Source organism: Hemicordylus capensis, chromosome 1, assembly GCF_027244095.1.
Source record: "Hemicordylus capensis ecotype Gifberg chromosome 1, rHemCap1.1.pri, whole genome shotgun sequence".
NCBI classification, from domain to species: Eukaryota; Metazoa; Chordata; class Lepidosauria; order Squamata; family Cordylidae; genus Hemicordylus; species Hemicordylus capensis.
The window spans coordinates 186,606,511-186,633,279 of NC_069657.1; the positions used below are offsets into that span (position 1 = coordinate 186,606,511).

Here is a 26,769-nt window from a genome sequence, read left to right on the forward strand (position 1 = left end):
AAAACACATCCAGCACTACACAGGGTAGCTTTTCACTATAAATCAAATACCCACATCTATATAATTAATTCTCTTAGCCGGCATGCGTGTCCAGGATTTGGTGGCGGAACTCTCGCGACACGCTGCAAGAGTTCCGGCTAGAGGCCTGGCGGAGTAAGGAGGGAGGAGGAGAGGGGTAAAAAAGTGGCGGCGGCTGGCCAGCCAGCCGGTGGGCGGAAGGGGGGGGGAGAGAAAAGTGGCTGCACCTAACACAGCTAGGCCTTGATCGGCATCTTGCAGAGTGGGTATAATCAACTGGGAGGAGGAGTAGGTCTTTCAAAAGCCATTTAAGTAATAGCAGCACCTTGAATTGGACCAGGAAAGAAACTGACGGCCATTGCAGCTCTCTCAAAAATAGGGGTAACAGGCTCACATCTAGCAGCCACAGACAGAACCTTTGCAGATTCAGAATACAAGAGTAGCCCCAGGTACAGTGCACTGCAATAATCCAAGTACAATGTGATCAAGCCATGAGTGACAGTGGCCAATTCTGCCTTTTCAAAGGAGTACAGTTAGTACACTAGCTGAAGCTGCGCAAAGGCACTCCTGGCCATGGCAGCCACCTAGATATCATAAGCTATGTATGTCTGGTTCAGAAGAACACCCACGTTGCATACCTGCTGCTCAGACAGGTAGAAAACTTCCCAAGAGGATTAGTGAACTCCTATGGGTGGCCATATATGGTGGGTAGATTGCATTTAACTTGAAGAACCACAAGTTGTGTAGACCAGGTATAAGGAAGGAGCACACACATCAGCAGCACAATGGCAACAGCACTATGTTAGCACATTGTGCATGCTGTACGACTTGGACAATGACTGGATCATCCTGAGCATAACTCATGTTGTAAAGCGCAACAGCCCGGCCGCTCAAGTAAAAGTTAATGGTTCTTTGACATGCTTTAGAATAACTTCCAGAGTTTATCTACCAATGGAAATTCTCCTGACAAAAGTGTCAGCTCCAGTTTCTAGTCAAGAAGAAAAGCATTGGGTTGGATCCTAATTTTCAGAAGAGCACTGCTCGGTCATTAAAAGTTCCATCTGGGAACATAAGGAGATCTGTACTCCTGAGAGAGAGCATTTTGGGGGCGAGGAAGAAGTCCTTGCATTCAAGTCAACTCTCCTTCCATTCCCAGAAGGAGCTTTTGTCAATGGAGCAAAGAGCCACTGAAAGGATCCAACCCATTGTTCCATTTAAATACTGCTGTCAAACAACCTGCAAAGTTGTTGTGACCCCCCTGTGAATCTTTGCCCCACCATTTGGGAATCACTCTTTACACTACTGAATTTTTAAAACTGCCCATTTTTAAAAAGCAAAGTACAAAAAATAATAATGACACTTTCATGTGTAAACTGACCTTCAACTGGCAGAATCAAATAATAACTCTCCTTGTTCCCTATCCTAGATAGGCAGCACTTTCCAATAATGGTACAGTGAGCAACTATCATTCTTATACACTGGCATCCATCAGATAAAATGATTAAATCTACATCAGTCACTAAGTGCAAAAGAAATAAAGTCACTGTATCAGAAACCTGCCATAAAAGTGTGATGCCTCTTGCATGACAAAAAAGCCCCTTGGCTCTGCCTTAGAATTTGTTTTTGATAAATGGAAAGCAATGCCAAGATGTTTATCTAGCAGCAGCAGACTATTATCCTGTGCCAATATTCTATTCTGCTAACATCATCTGTGAAACTCTATTATCTGCTGCACACTCTCATTTTAGCCCTAAGTATATCTGGGCATGATCCTAAGCAAATGTACATGAAAATATAAACACCATCTAAATTAGTGGGAGTTACTTCAATGTTTCCGGTAGTGGAAACAATTTTGCACATGGAGAGCTGTTTGTTCATTTATTTATTTTTACATTCGATACCCCGCTCTTCCTCCAAGAAGCCCAAATCTGTTGTAGATTTAGCACTACCTGTGCAGCCCGTCCAGCTTGGGGAGTGGGTAGGTCAGGGTAGCAGATTTATGCTGGGAATTGCAGACTTCAGAGTGAAGTATCTCACTGCACTGATATCAGGTAGGACAGTGTTCATCACATATCAAGGAGGGGGCAGGAGAGAAAGGCAAATGGACTGAATCCAAGCAATCCTTCCTTACTATTCCAGACAATTAAGTGGGCCTGTGAATGACTTTTGCTCTTCAGGCCTTGAGTGTGATATGAGAAAACAAATGCAGTAGAGCTTGCTCTCTAGAGTCATCCACTTATCTCTGTATGTGGCAAACTCTGTCTAGAGTCTAGACAGAGTTTGCCACATACAGAGATAAGTGGATGACATCCTAACCAACAAAGCACCAGTGCTTCTGAAAAGTTCAGCTAACTCAGCTCCACTGCTGACTCAGCAGTGAGGGCAAATTCTGACAATCTGAAAATACTGTTTTTCACCCTGTCCATATAATAGTTCTTCTGCAGCAAAATCATGAGATGCGGGGAAAGAAGTCAACAAAGGGCCCATCTTCACTTTTCGTCCCAGGGCCCACTTCAACCTTGCTACACCCCTGATCTCCAGAATGCTTTCTAATCTGAGAAGTAGGCAGGGTTGTTGTTGCTTTTAATTTTTAGAATGAGTCTCTGCAACAAGGGGAAAAGTAAAGTGAAGTTGTGCCATCAAGTCAGTGTCAGCTCCTGGTGACCACAGCCATGTGGTTTTCTTTGATAGAATACAGAAGGGGTTTACCATTGCCATCTCCTGTGCAGCATAAGATGATGTCTTTCAGCATCTTCTTATATCGCTGCTGCCCAATATAGCTATTTCCTATAGTCTGGGAGACATACCAGCAGGGATTTGAACCAGCAACCTCTTGCTCCCTAGGCAAGTTACTTCCCTGCTACGCCATTAGGTTCATTGAAAAAATTAACTCCTCTTGCCTGCATCTGAAATGGTCTTGCTCAGCCAGGGGACTCCGTCTGACAGTCTCAAATGCATGCAGGAAGATGGTTCTGGAGTAAATTATACATTCCATATAACCCACTCCAGAGTTTGGTGAAGTGGAATTAACTCCACTACAAATCAGTGGAGCAGAACTGCGCAGTTCTGCCTATGCCACCTTTATGTAAGATTGGTAGCCATGACTTGAGTACTAGAACAATGAACATTCTACATAAATACAACCAAATGTATATAAGACATAGTATACACATTGAATGTCTTTTATCCTGCAACTGCTATTTTTAAAAAATTAACTGGAATAAGCAACAGAACAGGAAAGGGAAGGCTATTTGGTATTTTTCTTTTCTTTTTTTTAAAAGGAAGCAATATAAACAAAGACGTTTTTTGGACATGTTCTTCACTAATAATTTCCATGGAATATGGGTGAAGTTGGGAAAAACTGATCCAAACATCAGTTTGCTATTCATAGGAATCATTCTGCCAAGAAACAATAATTATTACAACCATTCTGTCATTTAGTACAGTATAACACTGCCTTCAATATTAAAAGAGAGAGAGAGAAAAACATAGTTTCATTTCCAAACACAAAGTCATGAATCTAAATTAATACAAAATACCACTCAGGCATCAATGCAATATTGCTAGGAAACAGACTTATCTAGATCCAGAACGGCTTATAGTTGTATAATATCTGCATTATGTATTGCATAGAATGCATGTTTATATACAATTACTTAATTGTATATTTTAGGCCTTTAAAGAATGTATGCATTTTTAGCAAGAATATGCCTGTAAAAGGAGATGAAGATATTAATTGTGCAGACATTTAGGAGGAGATGTATAGATGGAAAGAATAAAGGTAGGGTGCAGGAGGGAAAAGCAAAACTAAGTAGGAACATATTCGATGTGGTGTTAGAAGTGCAGAACAAGAGCTGTGCCTCTGAAGCTCAGACCAGAGCATTGCCAAGCAACCGGAGCAATTTTCACTGCTCTCTCTTGCTTCCAGAAGTGCTATTTGACTTCAGAAATATGCCTTTAGGGTTGTGCAGCCTTCAGGGACATATTTCTGAAACAAACAAAAAACTTTTGGAGGGAGGAGAGAGCAGTGAAAAATCACTACCCTTCCCCCTCTGTGTGAGTTTGGCTGTTCAACAATCCTCTGGGCTGAGTACTGATGGTGCCTCTTGTAACAGTGTACAAAATGTGAGCCACTTGTGATGCACTTGTAACAGTGCACAAAATGTGAGCCACTGTCACATGGAGCCCTTAATTATCAGGCAACAAAGATTATCTCCACAGGCTCTTACTAGTGACCAACATATTGACTCAATTCAGACAATCATCCAAACCACAGTTTGGACTGGAAATAACTGGTATGATAAATGCAAAGTGCACAAAGGTTTTCTTAATCACTATGTAAGAAGGAATCTGATGGGAGTATGGGCAAAATATAAAAAATGGTTGGAGTGTAAAACTGCACTATGGGTATCTCCGATTAAGGCTTTGGCACGTAAAGAGACAAATATGCAATCTGAATGGGGTACTTATAGGGATTTGTTATGTTTTAAAGAGAAGGGCTGCAAATTAAAAAATTTAAATGAAGTACAAAATTTGGTTAGTAATTGGTTTCAGTATCATCAGCTAAATGAAATTTGTAAAAACGATCTTAAGGTTGGGTTTGTGGATCAAATGTCGAGATTTGAGAAGGAGCTGTGTGAAAATGAAAGATTAGTCTCTAAGATGTATAAATTGTTGCTTTTGGAGGAGACAGGAGATGAAGTGGTTAAAACGAATTATAAAATAGGCTCAAGATGTGGGTCATAATATAGATATGGCTGCTTGGGAAAAATTATGGAAAACTGATTTAAAGTTTACTGCATGTTATACTTTAAAAGAAAACTTTTATAAGATGATGTATAGGTGGAATCTGACACCAAAAAAAATTAGCTTTAATGTATAAAAATGTTTCAAACAAATGTTGGAAATGTGGACAATGTGAAGGAACTTTTTTCCATATGTGGTGGTCATGCGGGAAGGCAAAGGCTTTTTGGGATATGATATACAATGAGTTGAAGAATATTTTTTAAATGACATTTCTTAAGAGGCCAGAATCCTTCCTGCTGGGAATAACTGAAAGAGAGTTTTCCAGAAGAAATTTAACATTTTTTATGTATGCAACCACGGTGGCTAGGATAGTATATGTGTAGAAATGGAAAGACACTAAAATGCCCTCAAAAGAAGACTGGTTGATAAAAATTTTGGAATATGCTGAGATGGCAAAGCTTACAGCACTTATAAGAGACAAAAATTTGGCATGATTGGGAACCATTTTTGCTTTACTTAAGAACTATTTGTAAGAACTATTTACTTAAGAACTATTTGTAAGAACTATTTTTCTAATATGGACTTTTCAGTAGGGTTTGAAATATAGTAATAACAGCAGGTTGGGTAGGGTAAAATTGAGTAGTAATGTGGAGTATGTATGTTTTGAATTATTATAGCAATGGTTTATATGTATAGTTATCGTGAACCGCACAGATAGGTAAGCGGGAAGTAAATATTTACTTATGTGTAGAAATGAATGTAATTTGAATGTACAGCTATTGTATAAGCCAATACAAATTTAAAAGGAGGGGGGAGGAAATAACCCATAGGCAAAATTCAGACATAACATCCATGTCAGCAGAATGGCCGTGATTGGCCATGATATTGAATGGAGTGTGCCAAGTGTGGTCATTCATTGTTGGTGCCCTCCTCCCACCCTTGGCATGGAAAGGGCATTTAAATGCCTTTAAATGCCATGCCATGCCAGCGCTGCTTCAGACCATGATGGCACCACCACCCTCCAAAGAGCCCTGCACCTAAAGAGTCCCAGACAAGCACGTTGGGGGGGGGGGGTTCCAGGGGGTTTAATATTTCCCTGTTACTCAGGAAAGGGAATGGAACATCAGGCCCAAGGTCCATCCAGTCCAGCCCCCTGTTTCATGCAGTGAGATGATGAGGACGACGCCCAGCCCAGTTGGAAAGTGGCTTTTGTGGAGGCCTGGGCTTCCAGAGTGAAGTGGCCTGCTGCCCATTCTGGCTTCCTCCCCATTTTCATCATTGTATATCCCTGAAGCTGGCTGCATAAATGGAGAAGCAGAGTCAGAGCAAGGCTGGACTGGGCCCTGGCGCTGGAGCAAAAAGTGTGTCCTCAGCGCCCCCCAAACAACTACATCTTCGGGGGGGGGAGCAAAGAGCTAGCTGTCATCCAGCCAACAGGAGCCCCTCCCTCAGGGGCCCGGGGACATTTGTCTGGAGAAGGATGCTGCTGACAGCTGGGCTCTGACTGGCTGAGAGGGATGCTGCCTCTGGGACCCTGCTGGGATGTACAGGGATTAGATCTGCCTACAGGAGCATCTGCTGGTCGCTTGCCCACCTTCCTCCCTGCCTCGCGCTTTCCTTCTAGCACTCCTGTCTGATGGAAGGGTCCAGTCAGCATGAGCTCCATGGGCATCCATCGGAGCCAGGTCTGGAAGTACAGTGAGTAGCCCCTGCCGCTCCTTGCAATCTCTTGGATTTTCGGCTCTCATGGGGAGGGCAGTTATGGCCTGGCTTCACCAGGCAAAGCCATTATATCCTTCAACCTGCCCTGAAGGCAAATCCTACAAGCCAAGTCTTAAAGACCTGGACCAGACCAGGGTTTTATGGTTTTCAGATATTTGAGGTGATGCCGCAGTTTTGAAAGGAAGGGGTGCCAGAGCATAAGGCTGCTTGGAAGTTGCACCCTCTGATTTGGAAGCCCTCCCAGCCGCTGCAGTATAAATTGGTTGCAATTCCTCAATATAGAGCAAGTTGCACTCTGCACATGCTCAGAAGCCCCTGCTTGTTAATTCACAGTGTCCAGGACTGTGAAGCTGCAAAGAGGTGGGAGAGCAAAGAGAAACTCTGGCTTAAGCTTACCCCTGAGAGATCTTCCTTCCAATTCTGTTCTTTATTCCCAAACACCAAGTCTTCCTCAGCTTGAATTTCAAGAGGTGTGCAAATGGCACATGGGGAAGAGCAAGCACTTCTGTCTTCAGCAGCCCCATGACAGGCAGAAATTCAACAACCTGCCTGCCCTTCCCAGGATGAAGCTTCACTTGTGGAGTTATTTCATCATTGCGTGTTTAAATGGCTTCAGTTCATAAATGGAGCATCTGTTCCAGACAGGGGGCAACTTATTTGGGGCAGCAGATGTCACAGCAGCACCATTTTTAGAGTGGGAAGGCACCTTGGAGGCCTCCCAGTCCAGCCGCCTCTGAAGGTCCTTTCATGCAGCCACACTCCCAGGGGCATAGCCATAATTGAGCAAAAGGGTTCAAAGAACATGGGCCCCCAACTCCTGAGGGCCCTCCAGGTCCACCCCTTCCTATTTTCTTCATTATCTCCCTCACTCTGGGGGGGCCGCCAGAGAGAAGGATGAACATGGGCCCCCTCTCCCCTAGCTACACCCCTGCACACTCCCAAGTGTGGAGCAACTCAGGGTGATGAAACTGCACTTTGCACTGGCTCAGAGACACTACTCTCTGGTCTTTGGGTTCCAGCACTCTGCTCTAGCACTGGAGAGGAGAGCTGGCCTTGTGGTAGCAAGCATGACTTGTCCCCTTAGCTAAGCAGGGTCTGCCCTGGTTGCATATGAATGGGAGACCAGAAGTGTGAGTGAGCACTGTAAGATATTCCCCTCAGGGGATACAGCCGCTCTGGAAAGAGCAGAAGTTCCAAGTTCCCTCCCTAGCAGCATCTCCAAGATAGGGCTGAAAGAGATTCCTGCCTGAAACCTTGGAGAAGCCACTGCCAGTTTGTGAAGACAATACTGAGCTAGATAGACCAATGGTCTGACTCAGTATATGGCAGCTTCCTATATAACATGAAGACTGTACACAGACTAGCTGGCATACTGTGCAACGTTACACACATTGTATATATGCAATGGCTGCACTGTTGGCGCAACTCTGCACAACTTTCATGTTTGCACAACAGTGCTCTTGCACAACTGCACAAATGTTACATTCCACTGCGTGCGTATTGTAATGCTGAAAAGCAGATCTGTACATATGTTGAACATAACGTGTGAATAGGACTATTGCTGTAATCAAATGCTCTTTTTGCAAGTATGCAATTACAATATCTATTTCCAAAGTTTATCCTCCTGTCCTGTATGCTTGACCTTCTTAGTATTCTATTAATATTCTCAATATGCCTTTGAGACATAGTATTTAACAAGCAGGTAGGTAGTTTAGTAGCACATTAATTGCTATCAAAAAGGTTTGCTGTGGATGGTGATTGTTATAATAGTTATCTCCTGCTGCTGAGTACTTCTGATTGAAACTGGCAATAATGTTAAGTAGGAATTACTTTTTTCAGAGTTGAGATTACAATTAAGTGTTTGATTCCAACACCTCCATAAATACACCCACCTTTGGGTGCAGCTGGAGCCCTGCATTGTGAAATTGTCAATCTTTTAACAACTAAAATATGCAGCATCACTAAAATCAGGCTCCTTAATAACGGAGAATTAGAAAGCAGCCAATGTAACAACAATTTTAAAAAACAGAAATTATAGACTGTCAGCCAAAGTTCTGTCCCATCTAAATTGGTAGAAAACATTTACATTACAATTCTTAAACATACAAATTCTGGGCCTATGACCGTGTGTGGGGCTCAACTTCCATTTTGCTTGGAGGAATCACTGTGAGGAGGGAATTTAGAAACTTAGTTTGCAATAGCTACCTTCTCTATTTCTCATAGGCTAATAGATGGGTTTGCAGAAGGCCTTGCTACTGAGTGTTGGTTCAAAAGCACTCTAAAAGCACCAGGCCAAAGTGTTATGTCGAAATACAAATTCAGTGTGAAGAGATTTTTGGGAAAAAGTGAACAAAATTCTTTAAATAGCTGTGATGCCCACATTTACAGTACTCCATACAGTTCCCATAATGCCATCTAAGAGTCATGTCAGTAAAGAAAAATAATATTTTAGAAAAACCAAATAATGGCTTGACAAGGACCTCTTCTCAGTGCCTTCCAGGACCTACAGAATGCCAAGGACCATTCTAGAATAGAATATTGAGGGTACAGTATACACTGAGGGAGGGAGGAAGTAAAATGGAGGAAGCAGGTAATTGGAGATTAAGGTGGGGGTGTTGTGTACATTTTTTAAAAACTCCTCTCCCCACATTTTAAAGAGAGGTTTCAGGAAAATGGAAATAAAAAGAGTATCCCTTTTAATTTCCTCCCATCCTGAAACTACCCTTCCCACCACACACACACACACACACACACACACACACAAACCCTGAACAGCACTACAAGGCTACTGTTTAAGGATGCTGGAGCAATGAACAGAAACATTTCTGTTAGGGGCTAGGGGGTGTATTGCAACATTTTGTTAGAGGTCTCCACTTCTCATGCTCCATTTCCAAGCTTTCTACCTGGCTGGCCACTGCTTGAGACAGAGTGCTGAAATAGACGGACCTTTAGTCTCTTACAGCATGTCAGTTCTTAAGGTTTTTATCTGAAGCCACTGCATTCACAACTTAGTACAAGCAGATAATTCAAGGCTACAGTCCTATGTATACTTATTTGGGTATAGGTGTCATTGAACACTTACATGCAAATTTCTGTACAAGGAAAACTTCAGTACCTTAATCTAGCCATTTTAAAAGCAGGATGTGCAATAGAGACACATGATTGCCACCATATAGGATTCAGATTACTTCTGCAGCCTATCACAGCACACCCACTCTAGTACCTAAAGCTTGACAGGTGACAGAGCTCATGGCATAGGGTTATGGCTGAATTCAGATGTTATAGGAAACCGGAGGTTCACCTCCAGTTTCCTTTGCCACACATCCAGATTCTGAAAAATGGAGTTGAAGGCGAAAAGGGACCCATGGTTTCCCTCGCCAAACTCCACTCTGAACCTTCAGTCTTACTTTCAACTTACTTTCAACTGACAATGGCAGCATGCTTTCTGAAGTGGGGCTATTTCCCTAGATTTACTGCAGGCCCTTAAGGGCACCAAAGGCAGTAACAGGAAACCTGGGGAGAGATTTTAACATCATGTACCTAATGGCGCCACCTTAAGTGGCACAGCAGGGAAACGCTTGACTAAGAAGCAGAAGGTTGCTGGTTCAAATCCCTACTGCTACTATATCAGGCAGCAGCAATATAGGAAGATGCTGAGAGGCATCATCCCATACTCTGTGGGAGGAAGCAATGGTAAACCCTTCCTGTATGATACCAAAGAAAACCACAGGGCTTTGTGGGTGCCAGGAGTCGAAATCGACTTGACAGCACATTTTACTTTACTTACTAACTAATGGTGCAGTGGGGAAGTAACTTGCCTAGGGAGTATAAGGTTGCCTGTTTGAATCTCCACTGGTATGTTTCCCAGACTATGTGAACACCTATATTGGGCAGCAGCAATATAGGAAGATGCTGAAAGGCATCATCTCATACTGTAGAGGAGATGGCAATGGTAACCCCCTCCTATATTCTACCCAAGAAAACCACATGGCTCTGTGGTCTCCAGGAGTCGACACCGACTCAACGGCACCACTTTACTTTTTACCCCAGCGTATCTCTTAGCCATAGCTTTGTACTGAATTGTATAATCGTAAACTGCTTTAAAAATATTTAGATGAAAGGAAGAGTAAAATACTTTACATAAATGTGCTTATTACTGCTAAATTCTTGGAGTTCATTCAAAAGAAACAAGTATTCAAAATACTTGTCTAACTAGTAGGTTCCACTATACAGTTTGACATGTTTTAACATTTACAAAGGCTTGTGAAAAAAATTATCATAGATTTTTCTGCAATGTACTGGTAAGGAACTGCAAACTAGTATAGGATCTCCGTAAGTAGCTGAATGCTCTCTCTGTTACTATCCATATACTTTAATATAAAAAGTTAGCTTAGTTTCACACCCAAAGGAAGATGTTTCTAATCATGTAACAAGCTTCTATTTGTGTGTTATAGCATCAGCCCAGGGCATGAGCACAATAGTGTATTATAGAAAAGTTGGACTCCATCCAGAAGTGGTTACACATTAAAGCTGTAATTAGGCCTTGAAGGTCTTTAGCTGAAAGTTTACGATATAACATCAGTACTACTAAATGAAATTATAGCCAACCAACAAAAGTGAAGATGAAGACAAAAAAGAAGAAAGAAAGAAAAAAGTATTAGATTAACACCCTAATTTTAAAATCTTTACTTGGAAGCTAGACCCATTGACTTCAATGGGGTTTAGTTCCATATAATATACTTAGGATTGGGGTGTTAGAAGAAGAGTCTAGTCTAGTCACTGCCAGAGTCTGAGATAACTACAATATTAATGAATTGAAAAATGATCTATATTATTAATTCTCCAAGACAGAGAATTGGTGAATGCGTCCGGATGTGGCAGAAAGGAGGCGATTGGATGACAGAGGGGGAAGAGGTGATTGGCTGACAGATAGGGAGAGAGTTCCGGAAGTTTTGTGGGGTGGCTGAAAAGCAGTTTGACAGTTGGCTCCGGGGCGCCGTGAAGTGGCAGGGAGCTCAGAGGCTGGGGGCGGCTTTGGGAGCTGGACAGTTGGCTCTGGGGACTGCGGGCAGCAGACAGTTGGCTGAGCTGCACTGTGAAGCGGCAGGGAGCAGGGAGCTCGGAGGTTGTCAGGCAAGCGGGCAACAGACACTGGAAGTGTCAGGAGGAAGCAAGGACAGTGAGACAGAGATAGAAAGTTGAACAGAGAAAGAGGAGACTGCGGGGAGAGCAAGCGAGTTGCGGGGGGGGCCCGAGCGCGGGCGAGCCGCGGGGGGGGGGCCCGAGCGCGGGCGAGCCGCGGGGGGGGGCCCGAGCGCGGGCGGGCGAGGTGCGAGGGGCCGAGCGCGGGCGGGCGAGGTGCGAGGGGCCGAGCGCGGGCGGGCGAGGTGCGAGGGGCCGAGCGCGGGCGGGCGAGCTGCGAGGGGCCGAGCGCGGGCGGGCGAGCTGCGAGGGGCCGAGCGCGGGCGGGCGAGCTGCGAGGGGCCGAGCGCGGGCGGGCGAGCTGCGAGGGGCCGAGCGCGGGCGGGCGAGCTGCGAGGGGCCGAGCGCGGGCGGGCGAGCTGCGAGGGGCCGAGCGCGGGCGGGCGAGCTGCGAGGGGCCGAGCGCGGGCGGGCGAGCTGCGAGGGGCCGAGCGCGGGCGGGCGAGCTGCGAGGGGCCGAGCGCGGGCGGGCGAGCTGCGAGGGGCCGAGCGCGGGCGGGCGAGCTGCGAGGGGCCGAGCGCGGGCGGGCGAGCTGCGAGGGGCCGAGCGCGGGCGGGCGAGCTGCGAGGGGCCGAGCGCGGGCGGGCGAGCTGCGAGGGGCCGAGCGCGGGCGGGCGAGCTGCGAGGGGCCGGGGGCCGAGCGCGGGCGGGCGAGCTGCGAGGGGCCGGGGGCCGAGCGCGGGCGGGCGAGCTGCGAGGGGCCGGGGGCCGAGCGCGGGCGGGCGAGCTGCGAGGGGCCGGGGGCCGAGCGCGGGCGGGCGAGCTGCGAGGGGCCGGGGGCCGAGCGCGGGCGGGCGAGCTGCGAGGGGCCGGGGGCCGAGCGCGGGCGGGCGAGCTGCGAGGGGCCGGGGGCCGAGCGCGGGCGGGCGAGCTGCGAGGGGCCGGGGGCCGAGCGCGGGCGGGCGAGCTGCGAGGGGCCGGGGGCCGAGCGCGGGCGGGCGAGCTGCGAGGGGCCGGGGGCCGAGCGCGGGCGGGCGAGCTGCGAGGGGCCGGGGGCCGAGCGCGGGCGGGCGAGCTGCGAGGGGCCGGGGGCCGAGCGCGGGCGGGCGAGCTGCGAGGGGCCGGGGGCCGAGCGCGGGCGGGCGAGCTGCGAGGGGCCGGGGGCCGAGCGCGGGCGGGCGAGCTGCGAGGGGCCGGGGGCCGAGCGCGGGCGGGCGAGCTGCGAGGGGCCGGGGGCCGAGCGCGGGCGGGCGAGCTGCGAGGGGCCGGGGGCCGAGCGCGGGCGGGCGAGCTGCGAGGGGCCGGGGGCCGAGCGCGGGCGGGCGAGCTGCGGGGGGCCGGGGGCCGAGCGCGGGCGGGCGAGCTGCGGGGGGCCGGGGGCCGAGCGCGGGCGGGCGAGCTGCGGGGGGCCGGGGGCCGAGCGCGGGCGGGCGAGCTGCGGGGGGCCGGGGGCCGAGCGCGGGCGGGCGAGCTGCGGGGGGCCGGGGGCCGAGCGCGGGCGGGCGAGCTGCGGGGGGCCGGGGGCCGAGCGCGGGCGGGCGAGCTGCGGGGGGCAGGGGGCCGAGCGCGGGCGGGCGAGCTGCGGGGGGCAGGGGGCCGAGCGCGGGCGGGCGAGCTGCGGGGGGCAGGGGGCCGAGCGCGGGCGGGCGAGCTGCGGGGGGCAGGGGGCCGAGCGCGGGCGGGCGAGCTGCGGGGGGCAGGGGGGCCGAGCGCGGGCGGGCGAGCTGCGGGGGGCAGGGGGGCCGAGCGCGGGCGGGCGAGCTGCGGGGGGCCGAGCGCGGGCGGGCGAGCTGCGGGGGGCCGAGCGCGCTGCAAGGGGCGGGGGGCCGAGCGCGGGCGGGCAAGCTGTGAGGGCCCGAGCACGGGCGGGCGAGGTGCAAGGGGCGGGGGGCCGAGTGCGGGCGGGCGAAGTGAGAGGGGCCGAGCGCGGGTGGGCGAGGTGCGAGGGGCCGAGCGCGGGCGGCCGAGCTGCGAGGGGCCGAGCGCGCTGAAAGGGGCAGGGGGCCCAGCGCGGGTGGGCGAGCTGCAAGGGGCAGCGGGCCGAGCGCGGGCGGGCGAGCTGAGAGGGGCCGAGCACAGGCCGGTGAGCGAGGTGTGGGGGGCCAAGCGCAGGCGGGAGAGCTGCGAGGGCCCGAGCGCGGGCCGGCTAGTTGTGAGGTTTGGGGGGCCAAGCGCGGGCCGGTGAGCGAGGTGCAGGGGGCCGAGCACGGGCCGGCGAGCAAGGTGCGGGGGGCCGAGCACGGGCCGGCAAGCGAGTGGCGGGGGGCGAGCTGTAGGAGCCGAGCGAGAAAGCAGCGGGGGGCCCGAGCGTGAGCGAGCGGCGGGGTGTGAGTGAGCTAATTGCAGGGGGAGCGCAAGAGTTGCGGGGGTGCGGTGAGGTTAGCGCGAGCCAGAGGGCAAGCTGTGGGGGTGAGCTGCAGGGGGCGGGGGCACGCTGCGGGGTCGAGTGGGTTGTCGGAGGGATGCCACAGGCTCATTTCACGACCGCAGAGAAGCTCTATGCAGGGTCAGCTTGTGTATTTTATTTTAAAGTTATACATGTCGCAGATTTTTCTAATGTTACTATGACTATATTTCACATTTCATCATCTGTAAACCCCAGCTCCTCTTCTCTAAATTTATACATCTGAATCTATCTATATGTATTTCTTAGATCCCTAAACAAACCCTAATATGTTTTTCTTATCCTCAACAAATTTGCAGTGTAATGACTTAAAGTACAATATTTCAGAAGCTCTTGGGAAAGTATGTGCTACCGGAAATTTTATCAAATCCCATTTTGCTCCTTGAGGGCCATGAGATATCTAATCTTAAAACTGTCAGTGAGTCAGGAATGGATTTTTGTCTGTTCTTGCTCTCAGTCTCAGACACTGTGAGAAACAGTTCACAAGGTGTGAGAAGCCGCTTGGAACGTCGCCTACAGAAAGATTTATTAAAGAGCAGTAGGAAAATTAGATGGGTAAGAATTTCCTGATAGCACCTTGTGCTATGGTATTAATAGAGGAGTACTGTACAAATATATGAATGGGTATAGTAAACAAGACAAAACTCACATATTTAGGCAACAACATCGATTTTGTAGAAATAAAAGAAGAGATATACTCTTACCATCACAATTGCTCAAACTACTTTCAATGCACACTAAACTATCTGCTGTGCATTTCCTTACAGAATTCACCCATGGGAAACTAGCATTTTAAGTAGCAAGTTTTTTATTAAAAATCATCAGGAGCTTGAGGACATTGTTTTGAAAAACCAACTTTTCATAAATTAATCTTTTTTACTTTTTCTAATCTTGATCACCCATGTAAGCCTTTTTTAGAATTAAGCCAATTAAGCCATTTTAGGGTAAGTTTAGACCAGCACTTTTATTGCATGGACAGCCCACAGTAAATCTGAGTGTTTACTCAGAATTCTCACTGTGTTCAGTAGGGATTGCTCCCATGTAAGTATGTTCTGACAGTAGTGCAGTATAATCCTATGCATTTAGGAGTGCTTAGAAAACTGATGGGCTTAGGCATCTGACCCTGCGTATAGGATTGGCAACAAACCAGGAAGAGAGAGAAATGCTGATTGACTTTGGTTGGTTGTTTGCTTTGGGGGCACTTTCCAGAAATGCAAGGCACAAGGTTGTTCCATCCCCAGAACTTAAACAAACAAAAAACTGTGTGCCATAAGTAAATAGACAGTGCTTACACAGCAGTCTATACCAGACTCACGCATCCACCCTCAAATAGAGGTTTGCCTCTAGTTCCACGCCCTGGCCCCACTTAGCTTCCAGAACTTTTTATTTCAAGAACTAGCAAACCTAGCTACATCTAATTGGTCTGTAAGCCTCCAATACTAAGCACATATATTAGGGGGAAAGTCATATTGTACTTCATAGAATTTGCTTCTATGAAGTAAATATACATAGGATCATGCGCCACCTTTTAAACAAATCCAGTATAAACAAGCAAAATGATGGAAGAGGAGGTGTGGCATGATGGCCAGAAAGAAAAGCAGGGGAGACTTCTCTTTAGACTAAGTGCTCAAAAGCTTATCCATGGGCTTTGGGCACATCTAACCCTGCACAGAACAGGGCTAGTCTCTGCATTAAAATGGGAACCCAAAACACTGACGGATCCTTAGAGCCCATGGATTCTGCATCCTCTTAGCAAATAAATATGAACAGCAGATCTAGCAAAAAAAAAAAAAAAAAGGCCACTCTAAATGCACCCTTAAAGTAACTCATTTGCATTTAACTGCAGTAGCATCTTGTTGTCTTCCATCTTTCAGACATCAGCCCTGTTCATAGCTGGGGGGGAAAAACCCTAAAGTTCTTGGGCATTTTTGCCAGGTGTCTGGGAGTCTTCCAACCTGGAATGGTTAGAGCATAACAATTACATTACTGCAGGAGGAAGACATGCGCCAAAATGAAAACCCTGTGCCAGCCCATAAACACAGAGCATGCACTCCAGCATTCCATAGATGAGAAGCAGGACACTCATATCTAATTGCAACACTCTTATTCTTATGCCAGCCAGCACCCTTCCAGTTGCTGAAGGCTCTACTTTGCCTGCTGTACTTCCATTTTTAAAGCTTGTGAATGTTTGATTTCGCAGTTGATGATATGGCTGTATTTAGTACAGAACAGCTGCAACACATCCAGGCACTTTTGGTATCTTGATAAGTGGTGATCAGGGGAATTAAGAACATAAAGAAAAGTCCTACTGGATTATAATAAACATCCATGTAGTTCAGCATTCTGCATCCCACAATAGTCAACCTGAATTCTCCAAAGAAGACCTCTTGATAGCAATACTACTATGCTGCTGCTGTTGCCCAGCAACTCATATTCAGAGGCATATTGCCTCTAAACCCAGAAGTTCCACATAGCCATCACTACTCATAGTCATGAATGGACATCAGTGATTGAGTAGAGATAGGCTACAACCCAAGCCTAGTCACATGATTTAAAAACAAAGAGGGTGTTATACCAGAATAACAAAATTGCCCTGTTATCATAAACAGCTGAATAGGAATCTCATCAAGTACAGCAAAGGAAATGGCAGCCTGTGTACTAGATGCTGCATATGTATTTACATGCATGTGCACTAAAAGGTCCACCCACCAGACATTCAGATTTAACTTTTAGAGATGAGGAGGAGCGGGCTGAAACTTCAAGAAGAGCAACTTCATACAACACCTGTGCACACTATTTTTTGAAAAGGCACCCCCAAAATCTGCCCTAAAGGAAAAGATAGGGACAGCAATTAAACAGGAACAGATATCAGAAAATAGAAAGGTTCGTAGTAAATAAGATAGTTGCAAGTATATGATAGAAGAAGCCATATTCACACATTCTGTTTGATGCATGTACAGTCTGCATACATTGTATGCATGTACAGATCTGTACACATGTATAGTTTTTCACGTTATGCTGATGAATGCAGTGCACTTCCTATCTCTGCCATGCATTTGAGGGACTGGTAGTACCCAAGTTCACTTTTAAAATGAACACATATACATGTAAACATGTACAGGTGCACTTAGGTCACTTTGGAGCCTAAAGGCTTTTGGAGCCGCCCCCTCCTGAAAGTTAAGCATCATCCCCCTACACACACATACACCGTGACAAACAGAGTATTTTTAACACGCGGGGTATCTTTACGTGAATATGCAGTAGCAGAAACATTTCAACATGCAACTTAACATATTCCCATCCCACATTTTTCTTTCCCACTCCCCCTAGTCTCTAAAGTACCTGGCACATAATCACACTCGGCCACCCCGCACAGTGCAGGCCAGCAGCAAACACACCACCTGGGACAGTCTAAAGAAAATTGGAGGGGGGGCCCAGGGGGTGTGGAGGCCCCGGGCTTTGGCCCCAAAATCCAGGGGTAAGAGCGACACTGCGTAGAGACACCTGAATGCATGTACTGTATAATGCCTGAACTTAGTTACTGACCCTTTCTGTACAAAATAACTGCCAGCCCTTGGCTCCCTACCATAATTTTCAATATGATCCGCCACATCCCCCACAAGCATACATTGAAAGACCTGGCTTGAAGCAAGAATCCAACCCTTCTACCACAACACAAACACACGACCACTGTACTGTTGATTAAACGGTCAAGGACCAACTAACTGTTACTCGGGATCAACTCCATTAAGTAGACTGATCTCGAGTAAGCACTCGGAGTGGAATTTGGGGGTTTGTTTTTTTAAGAGTGCGCCTCAAAAATGGCTCGTGAGGAGCTGAAAATTGCGCACACGCAAAAAGTGAACGGTTTACGGCGGCAATCCTGTAAACATTTGCTTGAGAGTAAGCCTAACTGTAACCAGTGGGATTTGTTTCTAAGTAAAGATGCACAGAATCGGGCTGCAAGCTTACGCCACTCTAGTGTGCCTCTTGCTATTTTGGTGAGTCTCCTTCTCCTCCTCCTCCCCCCTCAGTGTCCTACAGTCAGCCACCTTCCTCCCCCCCCCCCCCCTTTTGGTCCCCTCCGATCTCCCACACAGACACACACCCCAGCAACACGCACAAGATCTCCCCGCCTGGCCTGAAGGAACTGCGGCGCTCCCTTCCACTCCGCCGGTCTCTTCGCAGCATCGGTAACCCTAGCAACCTCTGCTCGCGCCGCCATTGGCTGGTTTGATACGCGTCGGCGGCCTATGGAGCCCCGCCTTGAGGCAGGCTTCTCCAATCGGGGCGAGGCACAGGGCAGGGCGCCTTGCTGACGTTTCACCAGGGGAAGGGAGGGGGGTTAAAGGGGCGGGAAGAAGCAAGAGGAGAGGCTTGCGAGGAGGATTCTGTGCTGCTTGGCGGTGGCACATTATCCCCACGACCATGGACACCCCGGGGTAGGGCCCCCCTCGGCGGGGTGGCCGCTGCCCCTCCGCGCACACAGAGACCCTGCGCCGGCGGGGGCGCCGCTCCCTCTACGCGGTGAGTGAAGGTCTCTCTTCCCCAGACGAGGTGGAGGCGAGAGCCAGCTCGGTCCCCAGGGCTGCGGCGGGAGAAGGAGAGGGACGCGGAAGGAGCTACCTGCAGGGAGAAAAGGAGGGAGTGGTCTCTTTTCTGCCCCGGGATGGGGCTGGTTCTCAGGCTCCCTCCTCCCCTGCGCGCCCTCCCCGCATCTCCATCTTCCCTTCCTTTAGCCCCCTTCTTGCAAACTCTCCGGTGCTCTCCCTCCCTCGCCTCTTCCCTGGCACTTCTCCTTGCTTCCGCGAAGCCTGCTGAACTCCCTCCCCTGTTCTAACAGTCTTGTTGCCTCATCTCGCCGCTTGCTCACCTCTCCCTTCCCGTCCGACCCTGCTCAAAGATCTGCCTCCCATTTTACTTGCCAGGCTCTATCAACGGCCCCTCCCCTGACAAATGTGTTTCCTCTGCTTCGTTTGGCCACCAACATCCTCTCGCTGCTTAGCCTGCCTTTTCCTCCCTCTCTTATCCAGTCCATCATGTCCTTAAAGCCCTCGCTCTTCAGCTTGACTCCTATCCTTCATGCTCCACATGCAAGAGGCTCACTTTTACCCTCTAACTAACCTTTCTCTCTCCTCCTCCTCCTCCCAGAAATACAAACGCTTTAGCTTTCCACCCTAAAACGTCTGTCTTCTGTTTGTTCCTTCCCTTTGCCATCAGAGTGTCCTTGCGCATCAGTTTCCCTCCTTGTAATGCTCAGACTACACCTAAATGCCCTTTCTTTCTCCATGTAGAAACGTCCCATATGCAGATTTTGCTTCCCTTGATTACTTGACCTTTTTGCCCTTTCTTGCATAGTCTGGCTTCCTGCATTTTTAACATCTACCTTTCCATTTAGTTCCTCAGTATTATTTTCTAGAAAACACTCTGCCCCATCAGGTATGTCTTACTTAATCACAGCCTTTCTGCCTTTGCTCTGAGATGCTGCCCCACAATATCTCTAAGTGGTCCCCTCCCCTAAAAAAACTCACTATCTTCTCATCCTAACACACACACCCCCTTTTTAAGGGTCCTGTGAGAGCTTTGCCTAATTTCCTTCACCCATCTGAATATCTCTTCTAGTTTTGGCCTTTGCTCAGAACTTGCACCCTCTAATTTCTACCAGGCTTTTTACACCTTGTCCCACAAGTAAGACTGGCTTTTAGTGTTTCTTCTCTAGATTTTGTTCTCTGAGCTCCTGGAAAATTGCACTCTCCTTCTGTCCATATAAGACCCTTCAATCCTCTCCCCTGCCGTTTGCATGTCTGTTAAACCCTTGCAGTTCCCAGCCTGTTCCCTCTTATCATGTCCTTGTTCTAAGAAAATTCTTCCTGCTACTTCAGTGTCTCTGAAATCTAGGGAGGAAGCCACAGTTCTCTTCTTGCATTGCTGGCTAACTGGCTCCCTCTAAATCCTTCTCTCTTAACCGGCAGTCTCCCCTCACTCGACCTCTCCCCCATCTTGTATTTTCTCCCATTTGCTTGTTAACGCCACTTCCGACCAGGCTGAAGGAGCAAATCCTGTAGCGCTCGCTCTCCTGGGCCTGGGTTTTCTGAGTGGCAGACCCACAGCTCCTGTCCCCCTCTGGCCACCAGATCCCTTGAGGGAGAAGGCAGTGGGAGAGGGGGCAGCAGCAGTGACTGCCTGGCTTTTGGCTGCATGTTCAAGGAGTGCGACAGACGGCAGTGTGTGTGGACGGAAGCTGTTGGCGCTCTGGGCGAATGAGAAGGCAGGTGTGTGCCTGTGTGTGGGAGGGGGACACGTTGTTTGTTCCTGGAGCTTTTTGATAGTGCAGGAATGTGAGGAATGTTTCGGAAGCCACTGCAACAGATCACTTCTCCTTCCCCAGCTCTCTAAGAGCCAAAGGTCACTGGACCATTTACTCAGCAGCAAGCAAGCCTGTCTGTCTGTCTGCCTTCATGCTGCAGAGAGAGTGTCTGTACTGTGTGTCTTGAGCATGGCCTTACACAGGACCAGGTTAGATTCTCGTAACACTGCTCTGCCTGGTAACTGGATTTGCAGTCCCTTATGGTGTTTGGGCTGGCCTTTTCCTGTTAAGCCTGTCTGAGCTTGGAGACCCCTTCCCTCTTTAAGGTATTGCTTTTCTGCCATGGTCTTAGTTCAGATCTCATTCAGGCGCCTTGCTGACGTTTAACCAGGGGAAGGGGGGGGGCGTTAAAGGGGCGGGAAGAAGCAAGAGGAGAGCTTGCGAGGAGGATTCTGTGCTGCTTGGCAGTGGCACATTATCCCCATGACCATGGACACCCCGGGGTGGTTGCTGCCCCTCCGCGGGCAGAGACATCCTGTGCCAGCGGGGCCCGCCGCTCCCTCTACACGGTGAGTGAAGGTCTCTCTTCCCCAGATGAGGTGGGGGGGGAGAAGGAGAGGGACATGGAAGGAGCTACCTGCAGGGAGAAAAGGAGGGAGTGGTCTCTTTTCTGCCCCGGGATGGGGCTGGTTCTCAGGCTCCCTCCTCCCCTGCGCGCCCTCCCCGCATCTCCATCTTCCCTTCCTTTAGCCCCCTTCTTGCAAACTCTCCGGTGCTCTCCCTCCCTCGCCTCTTCCCTGGCACTTCTCCTTGCTTCCGCGAAGCCTGCTGAACTCCCTCCCCTGTTCTAACAGTCTTGTTGCCTCATCTCGCCGCTTGCTCACCTCTCCCTTCCCGTCCGACCCTGCTCAAAGATCTGCCTCCCATTTTACTTGCCAGGCTCTATCAACGGCCCCTCCCCTGACAAATGTGTTTCCTCTGCTTCGTTTGGCCACCAACATCCTCTCGCTGCTTAGCCTGCCTTTTCCTCCCTCTCTTATCCAGTCCATCATGTCCTTAAAGCCCTCGCTCTTCAGCTTGACTCCTATCCTTCATGCTCCACATGCAAGAGGCTCACTTTTACCCTCTAACTAACCTTTCTCTCTCCTCCTCCTCCTCCCAGAAATACAAACGCTTTAGCTTTCCACCCTAAAACGTCTGTCTTCTGTTTGTTCCTTCCCTTTGCCATCGAAGTGTCCTTGCGCATCAGTTTCCCTCCTTGTAATGCTCAGACTACACCTAAATGCCCTTTCTTTCTCCATGTAGAAACGTCCCATATGCAGATTTTGCTTCCCTTGATTACTTGACCTTTTTGCCCTTTCTTGCATAGTCTGGCTTCCTGCATTTTTAACATCTACCTTTCCATTTAGTTCCTCAGTATTATTTTCTAGAAAACACTCTTCCCCATCAGGTATGTCTTACTTAATCACAGCCTTTCTGCCTTTGCTCTGAGATGCTGCCCCACAATATCTCTAAGTGGTCCCCTCCCCTAAAAAAACTCTCTCTCTTCTCATCCTCATCCCCCCCCCCTTTTAAGGGTCCTGTGAGAGCTTTGCCTAATTTCCTTCACCCATCTGAATATCTCTTCTAGTTTTGGCCTTTGCTCAGAACTTGCACCCTCTAATTTCTACCAGGCTTTTTACACCTTGTCCCACAAGTAAGACTGGCTTTTAGTGTTTCTTCTCTAGATTTTGTTCTCTGAGCTCCTGGAAAATTGCACTCTCCTTCTGTCCATATAAGACCCTTCAATCCTCTCCCCTGCCGTTTGCATGTCTGTTAAACCCTTGCAGTTCCCAGCCTGTTCCCTCTTATCATGTCCTTGTTCTAAGAAAATTCTTCCTGCTACTTCAGTGTCTCTGAAATCTAGGGAGGAAGCCACAGTTCTCTTCTTGCATTGCTGGCTAACTGGCTCCCTCTAAATCCTTCTCTCTTAACCGGCAGTCTCCCCTCACTCGACCTCTCCCCCATCTTGTATTTTCTCCCATTTGCTTGTTAACGCCACTTCCGACCAGGCTGAAGGAGCAAATCCTGTAGCGCTCGCTCTCCTGGGCCTGGGTTTCCTGAGTGGCAGACCCACAGCTCCTGTCCCCCTCTGGCCACCAGAACCCTTGAGGGAGGAGGCAGTGGGAGAGGGGGCAGCAGCAGTGACTGCCTGGCTTTTGGCTGCATGTTCAAGGAGTGCGACAGACGGCAGTGTGTGTGGACGGAAGCTGTTGGCGCTCTGGGCGAATGAGAAGGCAGGTGTGTGCCTGTGTGTGGGAGGGGGACACGTTGTTTGTTCCTGGAGCTTTTTGATAGTGCAGGAATGTGAGGAATGTTTCGGAAGCCGCTGCAACAGATCACTTCTCCTTGCCCAGCTCTCTAAGAGCCAAAGGTCACTGGACCATTTACTCAGCAGCAAGCAAGCCTGTCTGTCTGTCTGCCTTCATGCTGCAGAGAGAGTGTCTGTATTGTGTGTCTTGAGCATGGCCTTACACAGGACCAGGTTAGATTCTCGTAACACTGCTCTGCCTGGTAACTGGATTTGCAGGCCCTTATGGTGTTTGGGCTGGCCTATTCCTGTTAAGCCTGTCTGAGCTTGGAGACCCCTTCCCTCTTTAAGGTATTGCTTTTCTGCCATGTTCTTAGTTCAGATCTCATTTAGGTTAGTCCTCTAGCATTTTTCTACATTTGTGGAGTAAAACTATGGAAATTATGTGGTGACAATGGCCGTTCAGAAGAGGGAAAGGGTGGACCAGAGGAAAACATCCAAAATGTGCTTACAATGGTTATTTATTATTGATTTAAAATATTTATACTCTGCTCCTCCAGTACACTACTGATCGGGCTGGCTCACAATACATTTTTTTACATTATATGCAGAAATGTAATCTGGATATATCTTTAAATGGAGCATGTCATTAGGAAGCAGTTATTTTTCCATCAATACTGAGCTGCATTTATACCCCTGTGATGCCTATGGGGAGTGGGGGAGAACAGAGAAGTAGTGTTTGACTAGAGATGGGACAGAGGGAGCTGTCTGGTACTGTTAAATTACTGGGCGTGTCAATTACCATTTGAAACAACACAGAAGGCTAGCAGGACACAATTGCCAACATATCTCTCCCCACATTTATAGCTAGTAGTACCTTGTATTGGGTCTATTCAAGCTGCCAGAATCATTTAACTTGATGTTTGTGAGCAGGGGTCTCTGGCCAAGAGGTGGGTTGTGGGAGGCAGAAAGTTTTTTGAAAAGGCATGGAGCACAGTAGAGCTGTAGATAAATGGGAATAGCATGCATGCCTGAACGTGATCTAAAAGTTACTGTTTTCTGTTTGGGGGTTTTGTTTCTCTGGCAGATGAAAAGAAATAATTACAGTCTTTAGGTAAAGAAAAAATTGTAGTGGCAGCTGCCAAGCAAGTCCAGGGCACATCTGTAGACTGCTGCTCTGACATGTTTGGGACAGTGCTTCTTGTAAATAGGATACTGTGGTTTGGATCCTGTACTTAATTGAAACTCATTTGCTTATATGCTTTTTTGGGGGGGGGGGGTAAGTTATAACATATCCTGCATTGGAATGGATATTGCTGTTCTGGTGAAGTGCTTTGAAAAGGATCTGCAAGCTTTGAAAAGATCTGCAGCCTTTACACTGAATACTATTTATGGGTGATGTGTGCTTTTTAAACTTGAAAACAGACTTTGAGCTTGAGTACCAGTATAAAAACTAGGAAATAAGAATAGGCCCTAATGTATGTATTGCAGGCAGCATAACTGTTAAGTCTGAATGTCAATTTCGCTATATTTCCTGTGCTCAACATAATATGATGTGGGGATTGAACAATGTTCATATTCAAAATTAGTGATCCTGGGTGACTCTTAAATTCCTAATGTCTTATAGCTGATGCATTAGTATTTCATCTCTGAGGAAGGATTGCATGTATTGGCACGTTTGGGTGGATGTTGTGCAATAATTATATGGAATTATTGTTGGGGAGCAAACTATTTGGCAGGCAGCACATGCTTCCTGTCTGAATAAAGGGTGCTGAGTTAAACTGAAATGAGAGAGATGTGCTTTTTAGAACTGGTGTGGGAGGCCTGACGTAAGATTCTTTTAACAACAGTGGGTACTGCACTCCCTCTGTGTATACCTAGCTTCCCTTTCTAAATGTCTTGGCTGCTTTGTAGTCTGAACCCTTTACTCTTTGAATGGAGGCATTTACTCACTCCACATCTGCAGACATCCTCAAACCCCCTCTTATGTCATCGGCCACTTCTGCTACCCAGTTTCATGTTACTCTTATGACCTCAAATTTTCTTTCTCCTGCCCCCACCCCACTGCTTTGGTAATCGCAACTCTTTCCTCTCAACAAGCTTTACCTTTTCTTAGGTTTTCTTCCTGGTGCCATCAACTCATTTTGCAGCTGTAGAGTATATTTCATGTGTGTCATTTGAAGTGGCAGTCATTCTCTTAGGTCTTGTGTTCCGGATAATGAAGTGAATTCCTGCTCTTATGGCATGTAAGCACTAGTCTTCCTCGAATGCTTGAGGAAAGCAATTGCAAAATAAGATTTGTAAGGGCAATCCAATAAGATGTTTTCTGTACTGATAGCTAGAACAGGTTTTTGAGGGAATACTTGTTAGGTTCCCAAATATGACAAGTCACTACCTTTTTTAATTCTAGGTGTCTTAATGATCATAGTATGTCATCAGTAAACAATTGGTCACTACTAGGATTCTTTTTCCTGTAAAGATAGCATTGTTGGCATATCATGAGTGCTCTTTGAACAGCTTATTCAATTAAATGGCAAGAGAGCATCTGAGGTATTGAAGGGGCAGAAGGTTAGAAGCAGCTTGGTTTTCCTTTTTGTCTGTCCAGTATAGCATCTGCATACCTACTGAATCTTATTTTTAAGGCTGTAATAGTGATGAAACAAGGCAATGTGCATAACACATCATAATCTTGCAACTCAGGAGTGGTATTTCCTGGATGTGGTTATGATAGCAGCTGCTCATTAAAGGTAAAGGGGGTATAGCATACAAACTCATCTGGGACAGTTGGCAACTGGTTGGAGTGGCTTCCCAAGAGAGGTTGTATAAGAGGTTACTACTAATGTTAAAGGAAGACAGCTGGTTTACTCTGATATTTCAATTGAACTTGGCAAAACTAAAGCAGACCTGCACAATGTAAGTCCACAGGCAGATGACAATTTAGCCCCCTGAGGAAATTTCAGACACTCATTGTTTTGTGTCCCTTTCCCACAACTTACCAGTAAGTGAAGGCTTGCAAAACTCATCTAAAGTAGAAGTTGGGGTGGGGGAGAGGGACGTCTACATTACGCTTTCTCTCCCTCTATTCAGACACATGCTCTGGATCTTGTAGCAGCTTTTCCAGCTATCCAATCACTATTTATGGCCCTTGGAGATGTGGAGTAGAAAATCTTTTGGAATTTCCCCCCATGCTTGAAAAAATCTCTGATATACAGTTAGGAGGAAATAATATGGTGGTGTGTCCTTTAAAAAAACAAAAAAAACAAAACCTGTATAAAAAGGTCAAATAACATGCCAAATCAGATCACAATCTATTTATGGCATTGAGAAAACTTGCATAGTAATTGTTTTGAGAGAAAATCAATGCAAATTTTATGCAAATGAGGGGGAAATTGCATGGGAAATATCTTCCAATTTAACATTTCCCAGAAAACCCACATCTCTGATGACCCTCCTTTATCTCTTACTGATGAGACTTGTTTAGAGCATGCAAGTCTTGTGTATTGTGGCTGCTGAAATCTGTGAGGGACAGACTAGGAGACAGAAGTATAGCAAGAGACCCGAAGGAAGATGTGAAGTAGGGGTAACAGATGGGGATACAGAAAAACCTGTAGTGGTGCCCAGAGAAACACTAGAAGCAGGGAAGAGTTGTGTGGGGTGACAAGAAGAGAGCAAGCTATCTGAGGGATGCAATAAATCTATGGAGTGAGGAAATCAAATGTTGTTGCAGAGACAAAATGAGATGGCGGCTGAACAAGAAGGACTGCAGTTCTAAAGGGGTGTTGAATAGTCTTCGTTTCTGAGGGCAGGACTAGAACTAATGGGTTGAAATTACAAGGAAGCAGCTTCAGGTTTATGTTAGGAAAAACTTTCTGTCAAATCTGTCCAACAGTGGAACAGTCTACCTTGCACAATGGAACTGCTCCCAGGGATTCGGTGGGACCCTGAAATATATCTTAGGTTTGTGTGGGGGAATTAGCTATCTTAAATGGAGCAGTCCACCTTCATAATAAGTTGGTTCAAAAGTTTGGTCATGGAAGGAACTGAATGGAGAGGTTAAAGTTCAAAATAAAATGCAGTGCATTGAAGGGTTTAGGGGTACAGGAATAAAAGAATAGTTACGCAACAATATTTAACTGATA

General features: G+C 47.9%; 2 protein-coding genes across 16 annotated transcripts in view; one reads left to right on the forward strand and one right to left on the reverse strand.

The window, feature by feature from the left end:
- The window catches only part of CCDC148 (coiled-coil domain containing 148), a 210,139-nt gene extending 191,884 nt beyond the window's left edge, over window positions 1-18,255 (reverse strand). The window contains exon 1 of one of the 5 annotated variants that reach the window (XM_053260049.1): window positions 18,157-18,255. In XM_053260049.1, the coding sequence (XP_053116024.1) occupies window positions 18,157-18,224 (68 nt within the window). In that variant the 5' untranslated portion in view covers window positions 18,225-18,255. Of the gene's footprint in view, window positions 1-18,005; window positions 18,032-18,141 lie in introns of those variants that run through there. The other 4 variants (XM_053260039.1, XM_053260092.1, XM_053260098.1 and 1 more) reach the window with 4 other exon arrangements.
- Window positions 18,256-18,380: 125 nt separating this feature from the next.
- The window catches only part of PKP4 (plakophilin 4), a 195,082-nt gene continuing 186,693 nt past the window's right edge, over window positions 18,381-26,769 (forward strand). For 10 of the 11 annotated variants that reach the window (XM_053259922.1, XM_053259940.1, XM_053259989.1 and 7 more), the window contains exon 1: window positions 18,381-18,560. The gene's annotated coding sequence lies outside the window, so the exon portion shown is untranslated. Of the gene's footprint in view, window positions 18,561-20,767; window positions 20,910-26,769 lie in introns of those variants that run through there. The other variant, XM_053259931.1, reaches the window with a different exon arrangement.